This window comes from Lonchura striata, chromosome 3 (genome assembly GCF_050655825.1).
Source record: "Lonchura striata isolate lonStrDom1 chromosome 3, ASM5065582v1, whole genome shotgun sequence".
In the NCBI taxonomy this organism is placed as follows: Eukaryota; Metazoa; Chordata; class Aves; order Passeriformes; family Estrildidae; genus Lonchura; species Lonchura striata.
Genome location: NC_140705.1, coordinates 84,943,927 through 84,967,242, shown reverse-complemented (window position 1 = coordinate 84,967,242; position 23,316 = coordinate 84,943,927). Strand labels below are relative to the sequence as shown.

At 52.2% G+C, this 23,316-nt stretch overlaps 2 protein-coding genes across 15 annotated transcripts in view; both read right to left on the bottom strand.

Annotated features, from left to right (window-relative positions):
• Positions 1–279: 279 nt before the first annotated feature.
• Positions 280–9,355, bottom strand: HSP90AB1 (heat shock protein 90 alpha family class B member 1). Its single transcript, XM_085576221.1, is given in 15 exon segments — positions 280–863; positions 2,217–2,550; positions 2,979–3,247; positions 3,516–3,660; positions 3,936–4,097; positions 4,099–4,124; positions 4,319–4,484; positions 4,923–5,059; positions 5,062–5,288; positions 5,637–5,829; positions 6,019–6,178; positions 6,483–6,598; positions 6,601–6,688; positions 6,867–7,013; positions 9,287–9,355. Coding segments are annotated over 15 exon segments (2,349 nt in total). The 3' UTR covers positions 280–753.
• A 622-nt stretch (positions 9,356–9,977) lies between these two features.
• SLC29A1 (solute carrier family 29 member 1 (Augustine blood group)) overlaps positions 9,978–23,316 on the bottom strand; it is a 33,724-nt gene continuing 20,385 nt past the window's right edge. For 10 of the 14 annotated variants that reach the window (XM_085575581.1, XM_077782021.2, XM_077782025.2 and 7 more), the window contains 12 exons: positions 17,526–17,608; positions 17,002–17,083; positions 16,592–16,764; positions 16,235–16,374; positions 15,892–16,026; positions 15,642–15,739; positions 15,233–15,323; positions 15,021–15,109; positions 14,771–14,879; positions 13,406–13,491; positions 11,552–11,751; positions 9,978–10,994 (listed from right to left, as the gene is read on the bottom strand). In XM_085575581.1, coding sequence (XP_085431707.1) covers positions 10,883–10,994; positions 11,552–11,751; positions 13,406–13,491; positions 14,771–14,879; positions 15,021–15,109; positions 15,233–15,323; positions 15,642–15,739; positions 15,892–16,026; positions 16,235–16,374; positions 16,592–16,764; positions 17,002–17,083; positions 17,526–17,554 — 1,344 coding nt within the window. In that variant the 5' untranslated portion in view covers positions 17,555–17,608 and the 3' untranslated portion in view covers positions 9,978–10,882. Of the gene's footprint in view, positions 10,995–11,551; positions 11,752–13,405; positions 13,492–14,770; positions 14,880–15,020; positions 15,110–15,232; positions 15,324–15,641; positions 15,740–15,891; positions 16,027–16,234; positions 16,375–16,591; positions 16,765–17,001; positions 17,084–17,525; positions 17,609–18,145; positions 18,542–19,276; positions 21,023–23,316 lie in introns of those variants that run through there. The other 4 variants (XM_085575586.1, XM_077782019.2, XM_077782022.2 and 1 more) reach the window with 4 other exon arrangements.

Below are 23,316 nucleotides of genomic sequence, written 5' to 3'. Positions count from 1 at the left end.
ACACAGATTGGAAATTTGCTCCCAGGCTGGGGAGCATGCAGCTCTCCAGGTGGAGAATGACTGCTCATTGGAGATGACTCCACCTGCACAGCAAGTCATGTGTTCCTTCCACCCACTTCATCTTGCCAAGGCATGGAAGAGATAAAGATCTCCTAAAGCAGGGCTCAGAAAAGCAGTCAAGGCACAGGGGACACCTACACAGCAGAGTCCAGTGCCCTCAGGCGCAGGCTGAGACATTTTCCTCAGAAGAGCAGGCATGGAACACAAGGGACCCCACCATGTAAATCATCAATTCTTTAATTCCAGTACAACAAACCCCAGAAAAATAATCAAACAAAACCCAACCAAAAATACATTATACTATCCTGGGGCTTCAGGGAGGCAGCAGTTTGGAGGAAGGGCTCTCTCACCCCAATGGAGTAAGGATCGTTTTTGATGCCTACTGGTAATGTGGGACACTCCATGAGGGGGAGAGAGGGGAAGCCTGATGCCTCCTCACACCTCCACTCCCCATCAGCTGTTCCTACAGCAGTAAGCAGTAAGACACAGAAGAGATGGGCCTCAGGCTACCTGAATCACTACTAACAAATAGGGCATCATGCCCTCCTGCACCTGCCAAAAACAACCCCAACCAAACTGAGCCAAAAGAATAGACACCACCAAGAAGTCAGTAGCAGCTGGTGGGAGCAGACCATCTTCTAAGCAAACATGACAGAGCAGAGGTCTAGCAGGTGAAGGAAGAACCTTCCTCCTTTAGTCTACCTCTGCCATGCAGGATGTATCTTCATCTCCCTCCAGAGGGGGGATTTCCTCAAGAACAGCTGCACTGGGCTCCTCTGCAGCCACCTCATCTTCATCTATGCCTGGGAGAGGGGAGAAAAGGAAGAGATAAGGCCTCCAAATGACACCTAATCCCAGATGCACAGCCTCTCCCAGAGTAAACCTGGCTCCTGGCTCCTTGCCCCCAGCCTGAGGAATCGGGCTATTAGTATCCAATAGTTCACAGGATCATAGAATATTCTGATATGGAAGGGACCCACAAAGATCACTGAAGTCCTACTCCTGGCTCTACTACACAGGACAGCCCCAAGAATCACACTATGTGCTTCAGAGTGTTGTCGAAGCACTTCTTGAATGCTGGCAGGCTTGGCGCTGTGACCACTTCCCTGGGGAGTCTGTTCCTTGGCCAACCACTCTCTGGGTAAGAAACCTTTAACTAATATCCAACCTAAACCTCTCCTGACAAAGCTTCATGACATTCCCTCAGGTCCTGTCACTGGTCATCACAGAGAAGACACCAATGCAGGCCCCTCTGCTTCCCCTGGTGAGGAAGCTGTACAATGCAATGAGGTCATCCCTCAGTCTCCTTTCCTCCAGGCTAAAAACTAATAATTGCAAGTCAACATTGCTACAAGTTATAGTCAGCTCCAGCACTAATCCTGAAGCAGTACATCTTCCCAGTAACATCTACACTAGTATATGGATACTACCTATGCCATTAGAGTGCGCTCCTTAACCAATTTATATTAACTACAAAAGATTTGTCACCCAGCACCACAAAACCTGGAGTTTAAGCCAGGAGGATGTGGTTTGAACAGCATGAACATTTCTCTTGAGAAAAATGCAGTAAATCCAGTCAAGTCACAACTAAAGCAGTTGCAAGACTCTAGCTCATCAGTTTCCAACCCTGCAGGTTGCTGTTTCAGTGTAACTCTGAACAGAAAATTGTACTACCATACAGTCCCCTTACCTGCAATTTGACTAACAGAACATCCTACTCCTACTGAGAGGAGTAGAGGCAGCACAGAGTTACTAACTTAGTTGTGCCAAGCCGCAGCACCTTCCGATTTACATTTTTAGTTAAACAGTGAATTTGGAGGAAGAGGCCATGTGTAAGCACAAGCTGTTTCTCCAGATGGGTCACATAACCCATGACAGACTTTCACATTTACTCTGAAGGAATAAAAAGCCTCTGCTTGTCATCTGAACATCCTGGTGGTGACTCCTGGTCACCACCCAGAGTCCTGAGCCCTCCTGAAGTACCTTGTTCCAGGTTTACACTTTCTCCTGGTCACCCTATGTACAGAGCCACTTCACAGTACATCATAGCAGCCATGGCTCCCTTACTGGCCTCCCCCTGCCTCAAGACACTAGGCCTGACCAGTTAACCTGCTTTCAGACCTGCTTCAGGCTTGAGAAGTTGCATGGATGCTCACCAAGCCCGAGTTTGATCATCCTGTAGGTGCGGTTGGAGTGGGTCTGGGGATCTTCCAGGGAGAAACCAGAGGACAGCAGAGCAGTCTCAAAGAGTAGCACCACCAGATCTTCAACAGCTTTATCATTCTTGTCAGCATCAGCCTTCTGGCGAAGGGTTTCTACAATTGGGTGGTCAGGGCTGATCTTCAGGTGCTTCTTGGCCATCATATAGCCCATGGTAGAGCTGTCCCGCAGTGCCTGAGCCTTCATGATGTGCTCCATGTTGGCTGTCCAACCATAGGTGCTGGTGACGATGCAGCAGGGAGACGAGACCAACTGGTTTGAGATTGTGACCTGCCAACATAGCCAAGGGTTAGCTGAGCAAGGCCCCCATAAGCCCTGGACTAGGCCCAGCCACAGCATACTACAGCCCAAGTCTTTGACCCTGGTTCACCTGGGGACACCCCAAAGCAAGCAGAGATGCTCCAAGCAGCTCCAGGACTGCTGCAGACTAATTTGTACAGCTCAGCCAGCACTTAAGAGCACCCACTCCATGTTTGCCACACTTAACCTCTCTCATCAATGCATGTATTTGGGTCAGTGCCCCTTACTTGCAGCCTGGCTGCTTAGAGCAAGATGGTGCATGCTGGGCCCTCCAGTCTCCTTTAGCAGCTCCTCTGCAGGAGATGAGAGGCATGCATTGAGCAGGAGCTCTCACCTGCAGCAAAGAGGACCCAGCTCTCCTCTCTCCAGCACAGGGCTAAGCTCCCTGCCCACCTCACCTTCTCCACATTCTCGTCCAGGATTTCCTTCGTAAGTTTGCAGAGGTTCTCAAACTTGGCCTTGCTCTCCTCCATCTTTTTTTTCACTTCCTCATCCTCAGGCAGCTTCAGCCCCTCTTTCGTGACTGATACCAGGGTCTTGCCATCAAACTCCTTGAGCTGTTGCACGCAATACTCATCGATGGGCTCTGTCATGTACATCACCTCAAAGCCACGCTTCCGTGCACACTCCACAAAGGCTGAGTTAGCAACCTGCTCCTTATTCTCCCCTGTGTTTGTGGAAGGTAGAAATGAAACATCACCAAGATGTAAGAGCTGGTTACAGCAGGACAAACACCATCAGTCACTTGGGACCCCTAACATAAAACTGGCAGAGCAGCCAGGGTTCTAGGCCTGGTGGCCTTTCCCCAGCACCCAGGAATGAGCTGTAATTCAGCAGGGATGACCTGCTGTAGGCAGCAGGAAATGTTTTAAATTATGGTTCATATGCAGGTTACCTGCCTCCACCTTGCTAGGCTCAGAGGAGCTCTGGCTCACCTGTGATGTAGATACTCTTCTGGTTCTCCTTCATATGGGACATGTATTCAGAAAGCAAAGTCATCTCATCACCTGACTGGGATGTGTGATACCGCAGCAGCTCCAAAAGGCACTTTCAGTTGGTGGAATCCTCATGGATGCCCAACTGGGGGCAGAAGAGATGCATGAAGTCTCCAGGACAGGACTTGGATGCACTTGGCCGCCCCTGAGGCACAGCCATCTGCCCAGCTGTTGATCATTTGAGTGTTTGACCTAGAGCAGCCAGAGGGGACAGGTGCCCACAAAGGCACTCCTTCACACATTCACAAGACATGAATCCTAGCATCCATGCAGAGGAGACACAGCATAGGAAGAACATTGCTCCTCAGGCAGATAGGTCATGGGCCCTTCCCTCCTCCAGGTGCAGGGTGCCCAACTCACCTTGAGATTCTTGGAAAAAGCTTCATAAAATTTCTTGTAGTTCTCTTTGTCTTCTGCCAGCTCAGAAAAGAGCTCCAAGCATTTCTTCACAATGTTTTTGCAGATCACAGAGGATCTTGCTCTGCTGGACATCTCACGAGAAATGTTCAGAGGAAGGTCCTCTTGAGTCCACAACATCCCGGATGAAGTCTGCATAGGGAGAATGAAAATAGATGTCAGGTTAAGGATTTTGAGCTTCAGCACAGAAAGAAAAGAGCTAAAACACTGATTGCTGTGCACCCACACCAGCTAACACCTCATCCAGTCCCTCTGTTCTGGAAGTGGTACCACAGGCTGTGGGGATCCCAGCTCTGCACTGGGAGACTGTGGTGGGGGGCTCTTACTTAGGTATTCAGGGACAAGCTCGTCACAGCTGTCCATGATGAAGGCCTGCTTCACATACAGCTTAATGTTGTTCTTCTTCTTCTTGTTCTCAAAGAGGTCAAAAGGGGCACGGCATGGGATGAAAAGCAAGGCCCTGAACTCCAGCTGCCCTTCCACAGAGAAGTGCTGTGGAACCAGGAAAAAAAAAACAGCTGCTGTGGTGTTTCACTTCTCCTTTCCCCAGCTCTCACAGCAGGGAGGCTGAACTGCTACTCCTCAGCACTGGGGCTGGCAAAGGGGCACAGCAACATCTCTAGCATCCAAGCAGCCTGTACTTCCTTCTGCTCAGACCCACTATCCCCTATGTGCCAAGGTCCTCTGGCATACAGCAGGCTTGGATAGAGAAGTCAGTGCTCCTCTGAAACCCCACATCCTCCTGTCTTGCTTATGGACTGGCACTGCCAATCCTTCCACCTGCATGAGAGTCACAGTGCAGGTTGCTCCATCACCAAGTGGCCTGAGAGTGCTCAGTCCCACAGAGGCACATCTATGTGGTGACTCTGGATAAGGGCTGGAAAGGGGCCCTCTGCTTCTCCCTGGAAGGCAGGGTAGCCCAGCACCCACCTTGACAACCAAATGGTCCTCCCAGTCATTGGTGAGGCACTTGTAGAACTCGCCATACTGCCCCTGGGTGATGTCATCAGGGTTGTGGGTCCAAATTGATTTGGTCTTGTTCAGCTCCTCCTGGTCAATATATTTCTTCTGATTTTCTTGGTCTTTTTCTTTTTGCCTTTGTCTCCCTCCTCTTCCTCCACATCAGAGCCCACATCCTCGATTTTGGGTTTCTCTTCATCTTTGGACACTGACTCTTCCTCCTTCTCATCCTTTTCCTCTTCTGCTTCATCATCACTGATCTTTTTCACATTCTTTCTCCAGCTGTGGAGAAACAAACAAGCAATAGCTAGGTTTAGTCTGAAGTTACCAAGAATCCTTTAGCTCCAGATGAGAAAAATGGTATCTTCCAAGTCCAAACAAATGCATCATCTGGAATCAAAGCTCTTGGAACCAGTCCTCAAAAGCCCCTCATCATGCAATCAAAAGCTGTGTCTGAGAAAAGTGGCAGGAACCCTCCTTTTTCTATGGCTGATTTAAGATGATCTTCAGCTATAGAGATCAAAGGCTTTAGTGTGACTGGATATCCACCTTCTTCACCTCCAGTAAGCCCTCAGCCTCAAACCACCTTCGGCCACAGAAGCTGAGAGCACCACTGCTCAGTACCCAGCAGCCAGGAACTACAGAAGGGACCATACAATGGGCTCCTGTTTCTAACACCACCACCCCTGCCTCCAGCTTTCCAGTTGGTCCACAACAACTGTGGTAGTCATTTCCGTATGTACGTAGAGTGTCGTGGGGTAGCCAATGAACTGGGAGTGCTTCTTCACCACCTCTTTCACACGACGCTCCTCCAACTACTCAGTCCGGTCTTCCTTCAAGTACAGGATCACTTTGGTGCCACGTCCAATGGGCTCACCTGCAGTGTGGGAAGAGAAACATCAGTACTTCAGGGCAGACAGCAAGTGTGACCAGCTCCTCGACCCTAAATGTTACGTGATACCCAACATTAACCAGTGTGACTGACAGCCAGCACGGCTCTAAGGAGCACCAGCGAAAGGGGTACTTCTGGCAGGAAAACATGCTTGGTTTTTTGTACAATACACACCATGGTCAGTTCGGACAGTGAACGAGCCCCCAGCTGATGACTCCCAAGCATACTGCTCATCATCATTGTGCTTGGTAATGACAGCCACCTTCTCAGCCACCAGACAGGTGGAATAGAAACCCACACCAACCTGCCCGATCATGGAGATGTCTGCGCCAGCCTGTGAAAGCAGAGAGCAGCTGCTAAGACCAGTGTACAGGCAGAAAATGTCTGTGACTGATTCACAGCAGCAAAGAACCGGGTCAAGCACACAGAGAAAAACATGCAAGTGTCAACAGGCAACCAGCTCTATGCTCAGCTCCTCCTTGGTGTTGGAAAGATGGGGAAAGCAAACTTGAGTAGGCCAACATTTCCCACAGGAAGCAAGGCGGCAGGGCCTTTCTATTGTTTATTTATTATTTGTACATTCAGTGCCAGCCTGTGACCCAGGTGTTGGGAAACCCATGCAGCCAAAGGCAGCCCACCTGCAGTGCTTCCATGAAGGCTTTGGTCCCAGATTTGGCAATGGTGCCCAGGTTGTTGATGAGCTCTGCTTTTGTCATCCCAATGCCAGTGTCCACCAGAGTCAGTTTGCAGTCCCAGGGTTGGGGATGATATCAGTTTTCAGGTCTTTCCCACTGTCCAGCTTGGAGGGATTGGTCAGGCTCTCATAGCGGATCTTATCCAGGGCCTAGGGGGAGAGGGATGCTTGACACAACCTCCCTACTCATGAGCCTTCTCCATCCCTGCCCTGCACAAGCCTTCCCAGAGAGCTAGGAGTCTGCCTCTTCCCAGGCACCCCTGGAAGGACACCAGCCCGACTCCAAGCCTGCAGGCAGAGGAAAGAGCCCACTCCCACCCGGGCTCACGTCAGAGGCATTGGAGATGAGCTCCCGTGGGAACATCTCCTTATTGGAATAGAAGGTGTTGATAATGAGTGATATGAGCTGGGCAATCTCCGCCTGGAAGGCGAAGGTCTCCACATCCTCCTCCTCGTGCTGCACTTTCTCCGGCGTCTACAAGACAAACATGTGAAAAATGCCAATCACCTGGTTTTTAAAATTTTAAAAGTTTAATAATAATAAAATGGTTAAAAAAATAATAATACAATTAGAGTAATAAAGTTTAGAGTTAGGACAATTACAAGACAATAAAAAGCAAAGAATTATGGACGTCCGGATGCTCTCGGACACTAAGTCACAAAAAGCATGCCTTGTGAACAAAGGAATCACCCTTAAACCAATACACTTGTTGCATATTCATACATCCTTCATGGTTATGCATACATTCTATTCTAAACAAGAAACTGCTGTATGTCAACTGTTTCCTTTAATCCCCTGGCCTCTTGGAATCTGAGCAAGGACTGAAGAAATTAGCTTCTTCTGATAAGAAGCCATAAATTCCTCTCCTGTGGAAGATTTAGGTGTTCCTCAAAGCAAGTATCTCATTCCTAAAAAGAAAACTCCCCCCACATACATAGTCTTTATTTTAACATTATGTTGTAACCTAAAACTACACTTAACACAATACGTAAGAGAATTAATACAGCATAACTTTCTAACATGACACATATAATATTCATTGCAACATTTGCGAAAAGCCACTCATAAATATGCATTTTTCACAAACACATGCCTATTTTCAGTACATTTTCAGGGCAAGAGACCCAGAGAGTGGGTGATGGGGGCATCAGGCCCAGCCCCACGTCCCGCTCCGACCCTACCGTCCCGGGCGTAAGGGAGCGGCGAAAGCGCTTAATTGACCCCCGGCTGCTTTTTATAGGCACGGGACGAGGGGGCAGGCTCAGGGCGCACCGTGTCCTTCCGCTTTAAAGGCGTCTCGCTCAGGGAACCGAGATCGATGGTGTACGGGAGGCACCGGCGTTGCCGTTTAGCGGCGGCCGTGGCGGGGGCGGGCGTGCAACAAACGCTCAGCTCCGCGCTACCGCTCTGCCAGCCGCGGCTCCCCGCCGCCCTCGGCCCCGGGACCTCCTAGCGCCGCGCCGGGGAGCCCCGGCCAGGAGGAATACAGCTGCGGCTGGAAAACCACTGCCCGAGTACCCCACCGCGGCGGCACCGCTTCGGCTCCACGGCTGGGGCGCGGAACCGGGGATCCGCACCGCCCCAGCTTCACCCGGCGGCTCCCCTCGAGGCCGGGAGCCGCGTAGTTCTGCTGGCCTGAGGCTGCGTGAAACTGAAGCACAGCGGCTGCAGGGGCGGGGACAGAAGGTGTCAGTGCCGCAGTGTACGGGCGGCCTGTGTCGCGGTTGCAAAACCGCGTTTGGAGACGTCGTCCTTTCAGTGTCAATCAGTCTTAAGCCTTACCATTCCAGTATCTGCAGTACTCTGTCCATTTCTGAGCTTCTCAGTAAAAGAGAGACATGGAGCCCCTGGAGTCTGTCCAGCAGAGGGTAAAAAAGATGATTAAGGGACAGGAGCATTTCTCTTAAGAGGAAAGGATGAGGGAGCTGGGCCTGTTCCGCCTTGAGATGACTGAGAAGGGAGCTCATCAATGTCTATAAGTATCTCAAAGAAGGTGTCGAGGATAGAGCCAGGCTCTGCTTGGTGCTGCCAAGCAATAGGACAAGAGGCAGAAACCACAAACTGATACACAGGAAATTCTGCCTGAAAATACATAAGAACTTACTTACTGTGTTAGTGATTGCCCACAGAGACTGTGGAGACTCCATCACTGGAGATGCTCAAGAACAGTCTGGACACAATTCTGTGCCCTGTGCTCTAGGATGACCCTGCTTAGGCAGAGATGGTGGACCTAATTATTCACTGTGGTCCCTTCCAACCTGACCCATTCTGTGATTCTGTGTTGAAGCTGTCGGTACAAAAGCCCTGACGAGCAAAAGGAAGTTGGAAGTGGGATGAGGGGACCCAAGCTCCCACACAGGTTTTGCTGCTTGGTGGTGCAAAGAGGTGATGGCTGTGAATCAATGATGTGGGACAGAGGGAGGGGGATTCCCGCTGGCAGGCTGGTGTAGTTCACCCCAGCAGCAGGAGGTGGCACTCTGTTTTCTCCCAGGCACAAGGAAAGCTGCCAGGTGCTGTGCTGCAGGGCACTGCACCTCCAAGTATGAAGGTGCATCTGCTCTTCATCAAAGGTGTCAGTATTCCCTTGGTGTACCTCGAGGGCAGCATCCCTGGGGTGCTAGTGGATGAGAGGCTTCACCATGTGCGCCCACAGCTCAAAAAGACAGTGGTGTCCTGGGTTGCATCCAAAGCAGCACAGCCAGCAGGGCAAGGGACAGTTTACTGCCCCTGCTCTGGTGAGAACCCACCTGCAGTGCTGCATCCAGCTCTGGGGTCCCCTGCACAGGAAGGACTTGCACCTGTTCGAGATAGTCCATAGGAGGAGCAGCAACATGATCAGAGGGATGGTGCACTTCTCCTGCAAGGGATGTCTCAGAGAATTTTTGTTCAGCCTGGAGAAAGCTTTGGTGTGATCTAATTGTGGCCTTCCAGTACCTGAAGGGGACCTACAATAAAGATGGATAGGGACAAAGAGTATGTAGTTACAGAACAAGGGGGAATGGTTTCAAACAGAGGGAAGTTTTAGATATTGGGCAAGAAATGTATTACTCTGAGGGTGAAGAGGCACTGGAACAGGTTGCCCAGAGAAGCTGTGGATGCCCCAACCCCCCAAAGTCTTCAGGGCCAGGCTGTATGGGACTGCAAGTAACCTGGTGAAGTGGAAATTGTCACAGCCCATGTCAGGGGGTTTGGAACTGGATGATCTTCAAGGTCCTGAACCATTCTGATTTTATAGTTCTACGATCCCCTTCCCACACTGGCTGTGTCATAGCTGGGCCTGGCTGTGCAGGGCATGCACACACCATTCCCACCATTTCTGATGCTGGTTGCAGGGGGCTACAGGATATTAAAGAAATGCCAGTGCCTTCTCAGTTCAACCCTTGACCCTCCACAGCCCCTCTCCCCTGTGGCGACAGAGACAAAAACACATACCCAAAGGAGCTTTTTGTTCTTTTTATAGAAAATGGCAACTGTATAGACACATTTACACAACAAGGGACAGGAAAGCCAAGGGAGAGGTGAGGCCTTCCCTTGTAGCACACATGGGTAGGGAAGGCAGCTTTGTTGGGAAGGGAGTTGCTGCCTTTCCTCTTGTAACCCACAATAGAACCTCCTGTCACACAACCAGGAGGCTGAAAAAAAAACAATGTCAGAGTCACCAAAAAAAAAAAAAAAAAAAAAAGAGAAGCAAGGAGAGGGGGAGAAGGTGGGGTGTGGAGACCTCCTCCTCCCTCAGGCTACCACAGTGTTGGCTCTTCCTGTGGCTGGGACACAGATGTCTACACTTTTGGGAAACCACTGGGCAGGAGGATGTGCGTATAGCAGAGAGCAGGGATGGTGAGGCCAGCTGGTGCTCTCCTCCCCCTCCACATGTCTACCAGCAGGAGGAGGGATGTGGGGTATTTCCAGGCCTCCTAGGAGGAGAGGAGAGAATCTCCTAGATGCTTTGGAGACAAGGGCAAGAGAAAGAGTAACACTAGTTATGAGCCTTTCACTCTCTCAGAGAGAAAAAGGCTGAAAATGGCTTTTGGCCTTGAGCCAGAAAAGTTATGCAGCATGGGAGGCAGCTGGACATCTTGGAGATCCTGGGGGGGTCTTACAACACACACAGCATAGGGAAGGAGAAGGCACATAGGCCTGAAGGCATCACACAGCTGAGCATGGCAGGAACCAGGCCAACCCTGCAGGAGTGGAACCGTCCCTGGGTGTAATGTCTGCTGTGGCAGTGTGATTTGGCAGGAATGGGTGGAAGCTGTTATTTCCCCACAGTGCTGAGGAGTCCAGGGCCTCAGTGGAGGATGCGGAGCCATCTCTTGGTGTCCTGCACCCTCTGTGTGCCTCTGCTAGATGAGAATTCGGACCAGAAAGGAGACAGCAGCTCCTAGAGCCAAGCCCAGTGACAGGAAAAACGCCATGACAGCTCCAGCTGTCTCTGCTTCGTGCACAAGCACTTTCCTAGGGGAAAAACAGGTATCAGATCCATACTCAAGATGCGTGTCCAGTGCCCTGCTGTTCAGTGGACCTGGGAAGCTTGTCTGCAGCAGAGGAGTGGCAAGAAGAAATCCCCCTTGGCTTCCAGAGCCACAAGAGCTCCAAGTCTCCATACTGTTGGTTCATAAAGTGCATCAGACAGGCCACCCTGAAGCTCCTGGCACCAGGGACATCCCTCTTTGACTCCTGTGGGGCTCCTTGTGCTGCCTGTGCTGGGGCAAGGCTGCTCACCCTACTGTGGGTGCTTTGCCATGCTTTGCTCCCCTCCAGATCCCCGCTGCATCCAGCCCCTTCCCAATGTGGCAGGTGGGGAAAATGGATAGCCCAGATAGCTTCCTCATCCCTAGGATTGGAGGCACAAGCCTGGGAGATGGGACACTGTGGATAGCGACAATTCCCTTCTGTGCCTGCGGCCTCTTCTCCCGATGCCAGAGCTGGGCAGAGCTAGATTCCACAAATCATTCCAGGGCTGGCATCTGGGGGCATAACCAACCCTTCCCTTGTCCCCAGCTCACACTCACTTTGGCCCGAAGCACATGCAAAGGCTGGCCAGGTAGCCATTGGAGATGGAGAAGAAGATCATGAAGACGATGTACCAGGCATCATGAGAGAACACAACAGGCAGGTAGTAACGGGGTGTCACGTTGCACAGCATGAAAAGAGGGACAAAGATGACACGGAGGACCACCATCACTGGCAGGAGGCAGCTGTCCATCCCGGGCTAGGAGAAAAACACAGATCACTGAGCCACTGAGAACTGGACATTCCCCATCCCATGGCATGCTGGCAGAGGCTCTACAGAGGCTGTCCCTACTGCGCCAGGGCTGTAGAGGACCCACAGAGATGGCAAAGCTGCTGAGAGACTTCCTCGGTTTCAACAAATCTCAGCATCACCATCTGCAGTCATAAGTAGGTTCTAGGTCTGAAAGCCCTGTCACAGGTGACTTGAAGCAGCACTAGAGCCAAAATACTGAGCCAGGCTTGTGGGCAACTGTTAAGCCCTTGCTGGCAATAGACAGGCAGGCAAGAGAGCTTTGTGCACACTCATGCAGTGAGCCAGCATGCAGAACATGGGTGGCTGAGGTAAATCCCCTCTGGCACCTCAGTGGTGCCAGGACTGGGCTTTAGCCAGCTCTTCACCATCCTACGCCATCCTCCAACAAGCAGGGCAAGATCCAGAAATCTGAGAAAGGGATTATGCTGAGCTTGTTTTGGAATGTGCTGGGAAAAGCATGGACCAAGTTACAGTCTCCTTAGATCCTACTAGAGTTCCTGAGCAATTAAGGCTGGGACAAAGAAGGAGGTACCATCCCCCTGTGTTGTCCCTGCAGCTGGGACTATGGCAGCCCCTGGACCGAGACAGGCCTCATCCCCTCAGTGAGGTGCCAGGTTCACAAATGACAGGGTCCACTGGTCTGAGGCAAGGAGAGACCCACAGCTGTCTTGGGAGCTGCTGGGCTGGCATGACCACAGGAAACTCCATGAACACAGGAGGAAACTGAGGTTAGGCCAGCTGCCGTGTCTATGGGGCAAACTGGAGACAGCAGCTGCCTCTCCTACTTGAGGAGCACAAGAGTGAGCGGGGCCCCAACCAGGGAAATGTGGCCCAAACCACATGCAGTCAGACTTTCCACGCTGCCTTGTTTTGGAAACATCTCCTGCTGGGTCATCCCATCATGGAGGCTGTGGCCTGAACAACAGACAAGGCGGCTCATGGCCAAGACTGAAGGCAACAAGCAGTGATGGCCAGCGGAGAAGCAGCTCCAGGCCGTGGGGAAGGCAGGCCCAGGCAGACCCCATGCAGCATGTGGTCCTGAGGAGCTTCTCTAAACAAACAGCCTGAACAATACAGGGGGAAACAGTGTTTGGGCAGTGGGTGAAGAGGCAGGAAGAGACCCAGACAAGAAAGCCCCTTTCCTTGCCCATCCTGGGGAGATAAGAGCAAGGGGATGTGGCAGGGGACAGTACTGTGATCCACATGGCATGGCCCTGCCCTGCTCTCAGGACAAGGGTCTTTGAAGCAGCTGTGTCCTGTGCCAAGGCCAGAAGTTTATTTTGGGCTGCCCTGTCTTTCACCCTCTTTCCCTGTCGCCATCCTGTCTCGTCGTTTGCATAGCTGGAGTGAAGGTTTATTTACAGAGAAGCTAAAATGGAGGAGGCAGCTTCATCCAAGCCATGTTGAAAGAGAGGTGGGAGGACAGGACAACACTGTGGTTTTCGGCTCTGACCCATAATCTGCGCTTAGAACTTAAAGCAGGAGTTATCTCTGCACCTCCTTCCTTATCCAAGCCATGGATAGCAGCCCCAGTGACAGCTGTGGCTGAAAGAGCTAAGGATAGACACTGCCTGGCATCTGCTCCCTGCCCCATACTTACCCATGTGAAGAGGGCAGTGAGACTCCGTCCTGTCCAGTCAAAGACGTTAAAGAGCAGGAAGCAGGAGACAGGAATGAAGTAGAGACCTGAAGAAGGGGATGGTCAGTGAGAATCCAAGTGTGTTCCAATCCTTCATACCCACTGCCCAGAGATTGACTGTCTTTCAGGTCTAGTTTCCCACTAAGGCCTGGAATGGTCTCCCAGCCGGGCTGGCGTCCACATCCAAACGCACAGTGGTTCCCTCTTTCCTTCCAGCATTCTGTATTGGGTTTGTGTGGCAAGGTTTCAGTAACAGGGTGGGCTACAGGACAGCTTCTGAGAGAAGCTGCTAGAAGCACTCCTAAGTCTAACAGAGCTAATGTCAGATGGCTCCAAGACAGATCCACCACTGGCGAAGGCCACCAGTGATAGCGGTAGGGCCTATGGGATGACATATTAAAAAGGGGAAAAAAAATCGCAACATGTGCAATTGCACCCAGAGAGAGAAGTGAGAATATGTGACAAAAACAGCTCTGCAGACACCAAAACCAGTGGAAAAGGAGGGGGAGAAGGCACTCCAGATGTCAGAGTAAAAATTCCCCTACAGCATGCAGTGAAGACCATGGTGAGGCAGACTGCCCTCCTGAAGCTCAAGGAGGTCCACAGTGAGTCAATATCCACCTACTGCCTGTGAAGACTACCCTACTGTGAAGCAGGTTTGCCAGCAGGATTTACGACCCTGCAGGAGACCCACACTGGAACAGTCTGTTTCTGCAGGACTGTGTCCCATGGAAGGGACCCAGGCTGAAGCAGTTCATGAAAAACTGCAGCCTGTGGGAAGCACTCACATTGGACTTCAAGGAGGACTGCCTCCCATGAGAGGGTCCCAATGCTGGAGGAGGGAAAGAGTAGGAAGTGTTCTCCCCCTGAGAAAGAAGCAGTGGCAGAGGAAATGTGTGAAGAACTGACTGCAACCCTCATTCCCCAACCTCCTGCACTACTGCAGAGGGAAGAGATAAAGAAATTGTAAATAAACTTAAGCCTGGGAAGAAGGGAGGGGTGAGTAGAAGTTGTTTAATGATTCAATTTTTATTTCTTATTATACTACTGTGATTTGACTGGTAAATAAATTAAATTAATTTTCCCCACGTTGAGTCTGTTTTGCCTGTGACAGTAATTAATGAGTGATCTCTCACTGTCCTTATCTCAACCCAAAAGCCTTTTGTCACATTTTATCTCTCCTGTCCAGCTGGAGTGGCTTTGGTGTGCACCTGGCATCCAGACAGGGTTACCCCACCATACATACCCTCAAGCCCCACCTTCTTTTCTCCCATTTACCTTGTTCTCAGGTTTTTCCTACCTCACCTCCATCCCTGGCACACTTACCCCATTTATTTCCCTCTCCAAGGACAGTGGACACTTTAGCTGTGATGGCAGGGAAGACGCCAATGGTGACAGTGAAGACGAAGCAGACAGACAGAGCCAAGACCCAGAGCTAGGCAGATGAAAGAAAAATGCTGGTACCAAACACAGGACAAGAGACCAGTGCAGGGCTGGTCTCCTCTCCCCATGCTCTCCTACACCTGTGCCCATCCCGAAAGGAAGGGCAGGACAAGGCTTGCTGAAACTCACAGACCTTCTTAAAAATAGCAATGACAGAGGGCTGCTCATCAGGGTTGTGGACAGGGATGATCTTTGAGTTATTCTGCTCCATCCCGTTCTCGTCTGCAGGGAGAGACACAAGTAGGGCATAGCAGACCCCAAAAAGCCAAGATCTAACTCAGTCCTTCTATCTCATTCTTTCTTTAAGCTCTTTCTCTTTCCCTTTTCCTTCTCTCAGCCCCTCACCTTTCTTAATCAGGTCTCTCTTGGTTTCCAGCTCTGCATTGTACACGTGGTACTCTGTCTTGTCCTTCATGGAGTAGTATCGGAAGAAATCCTGCAGAGAGACAGCAGGGAGGAGTCATCCATGCGTGCAGAAAGAAGGCTGCCAGGGGCTGTGTGACAACGGCAGATATGGGCAAAGTATTCCTTCCAATTATGTCCAATACTGATGCTTTCCTGCTTACCCAGGGACTCAGATACCCCAAATATAAAGGTATCTGTGGTGGGAAGTATCCCAGAGTGCTCCCTTGGGACACAGGAGAACCTGCCCTGACACAAGAGGTGGAAGCTGCTAGTGGGCCATGGTTCTTGCATTGGGATGTGCCAAGGTCCGATGTCCCCAAGCCCTTCCCTACCAGGACAGCAGTCTCACCATGTGAGGCAGAACTACATAGGAGACGATTGCCAGCACGATCGTCACACAGGCGGTGGTGAAGTAACCGATGAAGCTCTCGGGTTGCTGGGCACCAACTGATAGCACAGGAAGGGAGAGGAAAGGAAGATGATGGCAGCTGAGAGGAGCAAGGCCCCGCTACCATCTTCCACACAGCATGACCTCGGCAGATGCTGTGACAGCAGTGATCTGGGAAGGCCCTGTCATGTGCAAGGCAGGGATTACTCACTGGCAATACTGAAGATCATTGCCAAAGCAGCGAAGGTGCCTGCCAAGCCCTGCCCGCTCATGATGGGGGCTGTGTAGCTGACAGGCAGGAGCCCTGCCAGCCCAAACAGGCTGCTCTGGAGAATGGCACCGAAGGCTGCAAAGGGGAAAGAGGAGCAGAAATGAGAAAGCAAAGACAAGGATGGACTGCACCTCTGCAGGGAGCCAAGACCCCTGCCCTGCTAAGTTAGGCAAGTCCCCCTCCCCCCTTGCCTCTCCCACAGTGAGGTTCATGCTTTTCTCCCAGAGGGTTCAGCCCTAGCCATTGGACTGTGTCCTTCTCCTTCCCCCACTGCTTCACTCACAGTTGATGAAGACAATGCTGATCATGGTAAAGATGAAGAAGGGAAGAGGGTCCATGGGGACTTTCACCATGATCGCGGTGACTAAAAACACCAGCCCAATCGCCACCAGGCTGCCTGAGATGCGGATCTGCTGGGGAATCCTACAAAAGAAGGTCTCGGTGAGAAAAACTCAACCCCCTAAAAACCTGGGGCTGGGACCAAGCTCTAACCAAGCCAAACCCTCAAACAGGATACCAGTGTTTTGCCTTTGACTTGACCGAATGGGCTGTAGCTTGGTTTAGTGCTGGGACAGGAGAACAGGCCAGGGCTGGGCAGCCCTATGGGGGCTGGCAGGCACAAGGACAGAGCAAGGCTCACCGCTGGTGGATGAAGGAGTTGAGGCAGGTGAAGATAAGGAGGGGCACCATGGCGCAGAGAGTCATGAAGTTGTCAAACACGGACTGCAGGTACGAGGGTGTGAAGGTGGCCTTGCCAGTCTGGTTCCTGACGTGGCTTGTCTCCTCTGGATCCTTAAGGCGACTGATGAAATACTGCAAAGGAAGGAGCCTGGTGGGGCTGAGATTCTGTGAGGCCTTCCAAGGCCACCCTTATTCTTTTTCCAGACCCATGCCCATCCCTCCTGCTGCCTCAGTGCCACTCATCACACCCAGGTCACGCATGCTTGTGGTCCTCTGCATGCTGTGCCATGCTGCCACAACTACACCATGGTCCCTAGATATGACGGGGGACAATTGCTGTCATGGACAACAACAGGTAGAAGCCCTCACCTCCCTGGCAGTCATGAAGAAATTCCATGGCAGCAGCGTTCCCAGGCCGAGGATGAAGAAGATCAGCCAGACAGCCTTGTACCTGTGCAGGGGACAGAGTGGGGTTTGGAGCAGAAGTTGTATATTGCTTCTGACTGTCCCCGACCCTGCAGCGGGAAGCACCAGACAATATTGTCCTGCTCCACAGCCCTTGCTAGTCTGGGCTACCAGAGATGTGGCACTGCAGAGGGGCTGTGGGAGGCGCTCCCCAGGAGGCTATAAAGGCAGGGAGAGGCTGGCTGCTCCTCAACATGTGCAGTATCCATCACCAGATCTGGGAGGGGGTTAGGCTCCCCAGGCATGTTTATAGGGGACTGTTTACAGTTCCAGCCCATTTGCTATGGAAAAGCTGAGAAAGAAGGGACAGCTTGGTAGCCCAATTAGCATGCAGGAGAGGGGGTCTCCCAGATGCCAGGTCCTCGTGTGCTGTCTCACCTCCTGGTATCCTGGATGTGCCCCCACAGCTACATCAGAACCATCATTACCTATCCTGGGGCCCGTCTCTTGCTGTCATCTTGTGTGGCGAGAGTCAGCACAGGTCCCAGCAAGTCTTATGGCTGCTCTCCGTCTGGAAAGCAAACAGAAGATTTTATGGGAAAGTGAGAGACACATGCCAGGCAGGAGCAGCACTGGTTTTAACCCCAACCCATGCTGCCAGTAAGCGTTCCACAGTACTGAGAGCCAAACACCAACCCGGAAAATGACAAGAGGACAGTGCAGGAGCTTTGGAAACCTGCAGCTCAGAGTCCTTAAGCCAAGGGGTCGTGACACATTCTGCTGGCCAGGCACAGCAAGCCCTCCCTCCGAAAGGAAACTGCTTTCCTGAGATACCCAGGCTGTTCATGCTGGCTGCCCAGCAGCTTGCAGCAGGCTCTTAAAGGATTTGTGAGCCTAAAGCTCTCTGTCTCCAATCCTGGGCCTGTGAGTGAAGCATGTGCACAGTGGGCTGTGTCTGCCCCCGCTGCCCGCCCCAGCTCCCTCCAATGCCCCAGGCTCGGTGGCACAAAAGACACATTTAATTCAGCCGCCTCTCCGGCCAGAACCAGCAAATCTCCCGTTTTCAATTCCACTTTCCTGGGGCTCTAACAGCCCTTTCCTGGGTCACCTTGAAAAGCCAAGGGCGCCCCTGGCACTGCCGTTCCCTCCCGGGCACCACCGCTCCTTTTTTCCGTCACCACCTGGCCAGCCGCTGCACCGCTCAGGCATCGCTCTGAGAGCCCCAGAGACGAAGCCTCCAGAGCCCCGAGAAGGGACTTTCCCTCCCCGGTCACCCCCTCTTCCCTGGCCAGAGTGGGATTAGCCTCCAGGAGGAACCGCAGGCCTGCCTTGTCCTTTTCCAGTCGGGGCGGCGCAGCATGGGGTGCTCCGGAACTCCTCCCAGGGCTTCACCTGCAGCAGGGCTGCCGGCACCGTGCCCCCGGCACCCCCGGGACATGCCCCGCGGGCGCCGGCTCCAACGCCGCCCGCAGCATCCCTGCCTGCGCCCTGCCAAGTAGGGCGGAGCGGGCGGAGGAGGAGGAGGCAGCAGCATGCTGGGATCTGTAGTCTCTGCCAGCACCGACACGCACTGAAGGCAGCGCAGCCCGTCCCTGGCGCAGGTGCCTGGGGGGCTCTGCACAGAGCTTGCCTCCTCCTCCAGTGGAATCCTGCAGGCTGGGGATCCTGAGCTAGAATGGAGCCGAAACATAGCTGGTGGGATGTGGAGAGAGATTCTGGAAGCCCCTTGGACTGCTTGGGAAAGACAGAGCAGGATAACAGTATGCCTGCAAAGGATCAAAGGCTTTGCCAACCCGGCAGGTGCCACCCTATTCATATTGGAGCCATCTGCAGCACCGCTCACCTGTGTTCCCACACCGAGATCTCAGGGGCATGACAGCTCCTACCTTGCCCTTGTAAGCTATTCGGGCTTCCAGAGAAAACATCCCAAAATCCCCTCCTGGCAGCCTGCCAGTGCCTCTGTGGGGAGAAGACATCTTCACGGGGGATTAGCAGAGGGATCTGCAAACACAACTGCCATCCCCTCGCACACAGAGACCCCACTGGGGCCACTGCTTGTCTCCAAGCAAACTGATCTCAACCTAAAACAGGCAAAAGAACCTCAGCTTCCCCCATGGGTCCCCAGCAAGTCCCAACATGCTTCCTCTTGCCAGCCAAGCCACTGATCCCCCTTCCAGCCCCCACCAGGTCACATCGCTGTCCCTAGAAATAGAGGCAGGGACTGACCCCATAGACATACCTGGGAGAGAGGACAGAGCCAGGGTGAGCCCTGTGTTTGGAGTATTTGAAGGCAGTGTGTCCCCCTGCTTCCACACCTCTCGCCCTTGGGGGTGAGTGGCAGGCCCTGGATCAAGTCACAGGCTGGAGCCCTGTGGGTCTAGCGGCACCCGCGGAGGAGGAGAAGAGGTATCGGGTACCAGAGCTGGCACGCAGCCCAGGTCCTGCTGCCCAACCATCCAGGGAGGAGAGGAACAGAAGGCTGCTGAGGAGGAGATGGCAGAAGCTGGTGGTGTTGGGAAGGAGGTGGGGAGGGTCGGGAGTAGGACTCTGGGGGTGCTGGGGCAGGGCGCTCCACCATGCTGCTTTCCCACCACCTCCTGCTTCCGTCCGGAGAGTGCCCACATCCCTGTGTCAGGAGCCCAGCCTCCTTGGCAGGCACTGCCCAGCCGCAGTCCCCTGCCTGTTCTGTTTGTTTTCTGTCTCACTTAGCTAAATGCCTCCTAATTTTTTCCACAAAGAGACGGTGCCTGCCAAGGTCAGCAGTCATTACAGCAGGAAACACTTCCAGCTGCTGGCTGTTACAAAGAACCCTACAACAAACAGAAAAGGTTCTGTAAACCAACACCAGCAACAGGTGGCAACCCTGCTCCCGCTTGGGAAGAGCTGCCCTACCTGATGGGACATGGGAAGAGATGCCACTCTTGCAGCTGGCACAGCACAGCTCCAACTGCCCCCCACAGGAGTCTGCTGATGTTCAGCTCAGCCACCAGTGTGGTGGCTGCACAGGTGGGACACAGGAAATAAGGAGTGATGTAGCACCTTGGCATAAGGACATCCCTTTTCTTCCTGGGCATAGAGCAGTCTGTCTGAACTCCATGGAAGTGATGTGTAAGTAGAAGAAGCAAGGTCACAAAGAGTGGGCTTAACAAACCATAAGCTAGAACATTTGAGCAGGTACAAACAAGAGATGGCACAATTTTAATTGCCCATTCAGGACACTCAAAGACTGTGACAAATGCTGAGTGACACCCTTGGTGGCCATGTGCAGCCCTATTGCCAGCGGAGCCCTGGGAGATGATGGCAGGGCCAGCTGTCACCAAAATTGCTTAATCTCTACAAAAAACCCAAACTGCAGGACAGCCACACCTGCAGGCAGCCATTTGTCACCTGGCTTTGGATACTTCCCTACCTCTCCCTTTCCCCACATTACCTTTTCCTCTGCTCCTGCTGCTTTCACCAAGCGTGAGCACAATGCATGCTTAGTTTCCCGCTTGAGCAATTCCCTGGTGCCATGTAGGCATGCTATAGCACCATAGAATTATACCCAGAAACACCCAATTTTTAAAAAAAAGCCGTTTACACCACACCAAGCGTAGAAATGTCCTGGCGGTCCATAGCCAAGGGGTTACCAGCAAATTCACCAGCAAGCACCTTGTGTCCTCCTGACACCACTTGTCAGGGGATCATTTTGCAGGGATAATGTCAGTACTTCCTCCAAGCATGGCCAAGATGGGACAGGACCAGTTGCCCCACCAGCCTTTCACCCCATCCCCTATGTGTGCTTGCCCACTGGGTGACACCAGAGTTCTCCCACGTGGAAGGCTGATCCAGGGGCCCCTCAAGTTTATCTGCAGGCACGGAACAAGCCTGCAGGTATGCAAGTCACATGAAACCTTGGTGGCCAGGACTCAGCTGGAAGATAGGAAACACAGACTGCCCCTTTAATGAGATTTCATATGCATGCCTGAACTCTGATCATGGTGCTTGTGGGTCCTCCTACCTTGTGCTGGAGTGCAGGGAATTCCACCTCCACCTTCAGGACAGACGCTTGTATTTCACAAGACAGATGAGTGTGCACAGTTGCGCACCACTGCTGTGGTGGTGAGCCAAAAACAAGCCCTCCCAAAACAAGGGCAGGCAGGTGCCTTGAGTCAAAGCAGAGGCTGGTCCAGCTCAAGGGCTGGTCTCTATCAGAGGGCAACAGCAGATTCTAGGAAATAGTAAATGTGTCTTGGTTGTGGAGTAACTGCCCAATTGTTTCCCAGCTTCCAGCCTCCGAGCTGGAAGGGACATGATGTTCTTATGTTTTGTAGCCATGGTGGGTTTCACTTCTGTGAAATCCTGCTTCCCCCTTCAACTCAGGAGCTCCTGAGAGGGGGTAGGAGGTCTCCCCACATATAGGGCCTCACCAGGGCTCCCTTGCCTTCAACATCAAAGGGTGGATGAACATTGGAGTGGCTGCTTTACAGACCTGGATTGTATCCACCCAACAGCACATTTTTCAAACAGAAATTCTAGCTCACTTAGTCATTCAGGCATAGCTCCATGCCTTCAAGTCCTCCTTGTTGCTTTTCTCCAAATCTTCCCTGGCTCCTCCCGATCCTTAAAGAGATGCTGGTGCTGGGGGCACAGAGAGACTGTGGGGGTGAGACACCAATTTGAAGAATGGCACAAAGCTTTCCTGCTTTGTTTCTGCTTTGTAACTGGGAAAGATAATTCAGTGTGTGTTTTCATGCACACTGAGCTATGTGAAATAGCCCCCGGCTTTGCTTTGCTGTGAGTGGCCAGCTCATGGCTGGCTCAGTGCATAATCTTGTTTGTGGATTTGGGCTTCTTCCCTTCCCCCCTTGTCTATCACTTGATATTTATCTAAACTGAATTTCAGTTGCCTGGTGTAATGGTTATCAGTGCTCCTCCTAGCTGGCACTTGTCCCCATGAACCTGAGTAATCCAATCACCTCAGCAAAGCCCTGTCATCTCATTGCTCATTCTCTTTTCCAGGTCACTCATAAATGTGTTGAAAAAACATGTGACAAATGCAAAGATCTCTTTTCTCTGGAAAAACTGACTGCTGACTCCTACATACTCCCTCCTGTTTTCATACTAGTTATGGAGCCGAGTAAGGACTTTCCCTCTTGACCAACAAGCTCCCTTAAAAAACTGGGCTGAAAGCTGACTGGGATTTTTTGAAGGAAGCAGTGTGGGCACTCTGAGCCCAGACTCCCTAGGAAGTGCTCCTCCAGTCCTGAGGGCCCTTCCATAGGAGCCTCCCCACCTGCCACAGGCCCTGTCCCTGCAGACACTTAGGACATTCAGCAGATTCAGAAGTCGGTTTTTCCCTGAAGTTCCTTCAGCCCTTCTTAGAAAATAACGTCATATCTTTCCCTCCATCCAGTCCCTGGGGGCTGGAGCAGTTGCAAATGAATGACTAGAGGTCACAGTCACAACCAGCCACTTCACCCTCCCTTTCCTTCTGGGGAACATTGCCTGGCCCAAACACTTTCTGCCGTTTACCTTTGTTTTCTAACCTTTCCTCTGCTCTGAGGAGCTCCCCAAAGGAAGGTGGAAAAAAATGCACAGACTCTTGTAGAACTAACAGAGAGGTAAAAGTTTCATCTGCCCTCTCTGCTGTGGCCTCTCTTATTCTGATCCCTCATCCATCCAACATCCTAAAGCAGGTTTCCTAGTCCTGGAGTGCTTTGTGAGCTGTTTCCATCAGCAAACTGATAATATTTCCTATTCTTCTTCTTCTCTCTGCCTCTCAGTAAACAGCCTTGTAATGCCCTCTGCTCTTCCAGCACTACTCGGTGCCTCCGTCTAGAGAGCTTAGCAGGGGAGCAGGAGGGAGCAGGTATTTCTGCTTTCTCCCTTGATTCGCTGTCTGCAGACCAAGTCCTCTGCTTTGCCAGCACTTGGACAGCAGAAAAAACCTCTTCCAAGGTGCTCTGTGCAGCACTCTCACCCCACAGAATGAGGATCCCTGAGCAATGTTTCCATTTCACCCACGCCCTCCACTCCTCCATGAGAAAAAGAAGAGGCACCTCTATACCCCTTTTGAGCTAGCTGCACTAGCAGCCAACCACAAACTCCTCACAAAGCAGCAGCTGTGGATACTGACCCTTCTCCCAGCACTTGCTGTTATCTCAGATGCCGGGTGGTGCAGCCCTGGTGTGTTTTGAACTGTGTAGACCAACCGGGCTGAAGTTCCTTATCTGGACAGTTCAAGGAGCCCTGAGAGGCTCCCTGGGGGCCCCTGCCCCAGGCAGGTAAAGTGACCTG